Below are 4,710 nucleotides of genomic sequence, written 5' to 3' on the forward strand. Positions count from 1 at the left end.
TGCGCCTAAGCCAAACGAAAAAGTGGAGGGGTCATCTGCAAATCCGCTTGATGACTTGACTTCCATATTTGATGCTGATGAAATAAAAAATAATACTTTATCTGCAGCAACTAAAATGGATAATGTTTATAGTTCTTTAAATATTTTAGAACCGATAAATGTGTTTCCTACATCGGCTACCAGTGAGTCCAATGCAATATGTAAGACTGGGACCGTGGCGGAGAAAGGTGCCTACCGAAAGCTTCCTGACATTGACAAGCTAAGCGAAGATCTCTTTCAAAAGTCGTTGCAAGATTTAGAAAGAGTATACAGTTTTAATAAAAAGTGAGTAAATGCGGATTGTTAAATAAATACAAAATATACATGCATACAAAATATTCTTATTTACAGAGGTCCAGAAAAACTAACTTTAAATACCCTAGCGAAAGAAAAGGCCGCATTAAAAACTCTTAACACTTCGCCATCAAAAGTTCTACCTAATAGCATTGAAAAACAAGTTCTTCAGCGAGCAGATGATGAACTTATACTTAAGAGCTCCAGTAAAGACGATGATGATGTAGTGCTGTCAACGGAAAGTGACCACAATGGGACCCAGGCTTTAGCTTCAGAAATTAGTAAAAATATCGTAGTTGATAAAACTGTGAAAGAAAAGAATGTAGTGAAACATTTAGCCGATATTGAAATTGATTTGGATGAAGTAGAACCAACTTCTGTAGATCGCACACTGCTCGATGAAGACGACATAAAATTGACGTTAAGCTTCACGAGAAATCGTCCTAGTAAACAAGTGTCAGTGATTGTAATCTCCGCAATTAATAAAAGTAAATCGCCAGTTCATGATTTCAAAGTTGAAGCCAGTGTACATAAGGTAAAATCTGTTTTTTTTTTTTTATCGAAGGTGTGTTAAAATTACTGATTTTAGCCATGCAAAGTGCGTCTTTTGCAACCAACTGCAACAACAATGCCGCCTTGCAAACCCTTTCGCCCAGCGTCTCTTGTCAATCAAGTTATGCTATTGCTTAATCCTACAGGCAAGCCGATTGATGTTACTTGTATTTTTAGCTACAAATTGGACAGCGATCCAGATCCTATAAAGGAGTCTCACGTAGCAAAGGATATACCGTATGTTGAATAAATTATCTGTACTGAATTAGGGTTGTTTCAAATGTTAATTTAAGGTTTTAATTCACTTGTATAATGAAAACTGAAAGCTTTGTTGTAAAAAAGGCTTAAGTTATCGTCTTGTATTAAAATGGTATTTAAACATTTTATTTGAATGCTGACGCCTACTGTGAATATTTATAAATGAAATCTTATGTATGTATGTATATCTATACAATATCGCATTTGCACATTTGGCGCAATATCGTTTGTTTACACCATATATGTAATACTTCTATATTGGCAGTAAGCTAACTTCTCAATGTGTAAGCATTCCGAAATCAAATCGAGACGGTCTAGTACTGTTTTTGTCAATGTATTGTGTACTTGAGTGCCGTTTTTGTATATGTGTTGTGTACATGTTTATTTATATACGTATCTGTTCCTTTTCTTTCGTACGTGTTTATTGATATATCCGTACTGTAGTGTTTTCGGACGGTACTAGCTCTTACTGCCAATATAGGAGTATTACATATATGGTTAACACACTTATAAAATAGTAAAAATAATGCTTAATATAAAACTACATATTGTACTAAGAATAAAGTTGGGGTAGAAATATGCTGGCGTTATAACCAAGAATTTTAGTATATAAACATCGCAGAGCATGGGGAAAGGTGCCTTTAGTCTTTATTCTTGAATATTAGACTTCAAAGTATGTGGTAAATAAGCAGCATATACCACCACTTGTTCTATTCTTTTCTTTGCGGCAATTACATAAATTTCGTGACCCACACAACAACTTACCACCCGTTTCACTCCCTAAAGCGTCATGTTATTCCGATACTATTTCATCTTTGAATGACAGAGCAGTTATAGCTTTAGTGTGACCGGTGTACTTTCTTTCCGCGTTCTTAGTTTGCAGTTTCCATAGGCGGGCTATGCTGTCGGATGAAGCGGTGAACACATATTTAGAGTCAGCGCTGAACGCTGCGTCCCACACCCAATAATTATCTACAGATAATTCACGCCACATCGTAAAATGCTCAGTCTCCCAAATGCGCGCAGTTCCATCACCGGAGGTAGTTATCAGCAGTCGAGAGTCTGGACTAAATTTGCATCGCAATACATATCGCTTATGTGCTGCTATTTTAAGTTTGGGACTAAGAGTACTTAGTTGTTGATTTGGCGATGAGCTAAGAGACCAAATGTAGCAATTGCCTTTATTGTTTACAGCTGCCATGTACTGTCCATCAGGTGAAATTGCCACATCCTGAATGGACGCATCTACCTCCGGTATCAATTGATCATGTACCTCAGATTTAACATCCCACAAATAAACACCACCGTTTTGTGAACCCATAGCTATTTCTACTTGATTTGGATGCAAGCAGGCAGCATTTACAGGAGCCTGACAGTCGAAAACTCTTGAGCAATGTGGCTGAGGTGACAACATATCCCATATGCGGACACGGTGATCTTCGCCAGCAGTAAACATCCAGTTGCCGTCTTCCTGAAAACCTAAGCGTGTTACATTCTTTTGTACACCCTCAAAGTTGATAACTGGAGCGGTGCAGCTGGATTCCATATCATATAAACGAATGCATTGATAACCGCAAGCTGCCAATCGAGTTTTGTCTGGTGTGCGATCGAGAGCATTCACTTGCTAAAAGCAGAAAATGCACATATGTTTGTAAGCGGAGATTGTTAACAATATAAATCATCATAACTTTGAAACTTACTGATGTCTCAACGAAACGCATTGACCGAATGCAATTACCGGTGTGCGCCTGCCACAATTTTATTGTGTGGTCATAGCCACCTGTGGCCAAAATTAATTGATCGCCAGTAGCTTCCATAAAAACTCGGTTTAGAAAATGATTCTCAAAAACACACACATGAAATGTTATCAAAAACTAAGCACAATTCTGGAAAAGACAACCCTTAAGCTCGGAACACTTTGACGACAGCAAGCGACAAGCAGCATCTGTCAAATTTTAAATACACACGTTCTTACGGACACAATTATTTTGACGACAGCACGACATCTTGGCTGCAGGACTGCAATTGTCGACGTCGCCAAATTAAATCTATTTCTAATTTTGCCGGCGACAATGAGTAGATGTAGTGCTGCAAAAATAAATTGTCGCAAAATTAATCACATATTCTTGATTGTTCATGTTTTTCTTATTTACTTAAATAAAAATACACAATTTGTGAAATAAATATACCAAAATATCAAACTTTAAAATCAGCTGTTTGCTATGTCGCTGAGGTCTTCAAAATGTTTAAGAAGCTGGCTTCAAGGCGACATTTGTGGACAAAATGATGTCGCTGTCGTTACGTCGTGAAGTTGCAGTCGTCAAAGTGTTCCGAGCTTCACCGCGAATTAGGGATACAAAAACATCGCAGCACTATCGATAGAATCGATGTTTGAAAACATCGATGTTCTTTACAATCCATGTTTTTTACGGATAACATTGGCTACACACGACGAACATGTGCGCGGACATGTGCGCCAACATGCTTACTGTCGTCTGCCACGGTGAGCAGCTCATATGTCGGTACAAAAAATAAATAAATAAAGAAATAAACAAAAACCACGCGCGCATTATGCTGTTATTTTTCCGTTTTCTTATTTTGAATGCAATCTTGCAATCTAAAAATATAATTCTAAAGAATGTTCTTCCCAAATAAAACCTTTTCATATTTTGGTTCAAATTTACCTCATCAGATTTTACATAAAATTAGGCTTTGTGATTAGCGTATCACCATTAGCTTTCACAACTTTTGAATTCAAAGTTTTTGATGTACACAAAAAACCTGAAGTCGGCTTGAACAGACCATCCGCAGATAAACAATTAACATATCGTCGTACGAAGTTCATCCGGATTAACTCCTAGAACTCCAGAACTTACAGGAAGTCGTTCCTATTGACATAAAACTTGTAAGTGGGAACACTTTTGAGAGCGTAACTGAGCAACTGTTCCTAGTCAGAAGTTACAGGATTTAGTCCGGAGTTTTTTTCTTGTAAGTTCATGAAAAGTGTCAAACGATCAGCTGATTTGCATGTGCAAACAAAAACAGAAAGCGGTGTAAGCAAATATCTTTATATTTGTAAAAAAATGGAAGTAAACAACGAAATATTTGATTATGTATAGATTTTAACTGTTATGCATACTTGGCATGTCTTGAGGGTTGTCACATAAAAAAATCTGTTAAATGAGCTTCGAGTGTAAGCGGTTACCCAACGCACAGCCTTACATACGTAGAAGTCTGTTGGTTTTTGATTTCTACGTTAAAATGGTATAGCAGTGCATGCACTGCCAAGTATGCATAACAGAGCCTTAACTAATTCAAATAGGAATCCAATTTAAAATGAATAAGAACTTATTTCGGTGACTGCATTACCGACGACAGGGTGGATGTCTATGCAACTTTTGCAGTTTCTTTGTGTTCTACGCTAACTGAGCAAATGAAGCCGCTGATTCCTTCGTCCGCGGTAGCCGAGTGGTGAGAGCTGCGTACTACAAGCCTGTAGATTCCAGGTTCGATCCTCGGTTGGAGCGATTGCCAAAAAGAATTTGTTTTTATTATTTATTTTATTTT

General features: G+C 37.4%; 2 protein-coding genes across 2 annotated transcripts in view; one reads left to right on the top strand and one right to left on the bottom strand.

Annotated features, from left to right (window-relative positions):
- Window positions 1-1,743, top strand: part of LOC118732953 (ADP-ribosylation factor-binding protein GGA1) — a gene marked incomplete in the record, with an annotated part of 2,808 nt that extends 1,065 nt beyond the window's left edge. Inside the window, 3 exon segments of the mRNA XM_036462085.1 lie at window positions 1-324; window positions 391-868; window positions 923-1,743. Of these exon segments, the coding sequence (XP_036317978.1) occupies window positions 1-324; window positions 391-868; window positions 923-1,135 (1,015 nt within the window).
- On the bottom strand, window positions 1,153-3,040 carry LOC118732958 (protein LST8 homolog). Its single transcript, XM_036462089.1, has 2 exons — window positions 2,844-3,040; window positions 1,153-2,767 (listed from the first exon to the last, which is right to left on the bottom strand). The coding sequence occupies exons 1-2, from the start codon at window positions 2,958-2,960 to the stop codon at window positions 1,937-1,939; spliced, it is 948 nt and encodes a 315-aa protein (XP_036317982.1). The 5' UTR covers window positions 2,961-3,040; the 3' UTR covers window positions 1,153-1,936.
- Between the last annotated feature and the right edge of the window lie 1,670 nt (window positions 3,041-4,710).

This window comes from Rhagoletis pomonella, unplaced genomic scaffold (genome assembly GCF_013731165.1).
Source record: "Rhagoletis pomonella isolate Grant_MI unplaced genomic scaffold, Rhpom_1.0 Rhpom_scaffold_00002, whole genome shotgun sequence".
NCBI lineage: Eukaryota > Metazoa > Arthropoda > Insecta > Diptera > Tephritidae > Rhagoletis > Rhagoletis pomonella.

Coding starts and splice junctions, on each gene's coding strand:
- LOC118732958 (XM_036462089.1), bottom strand. CDS start 2,960: ATGGAAGCTACTGGCGATCAATTAATTTTGGCCACAGGTGGCTATGAC. Junction 2,768..2,843: donor TGCGTTTCGTTGAGACATCA/GTAAGTTTCAAA, acceptor TTCTGCTTTTAG/CAAGTGAATGCTCTCGATCG.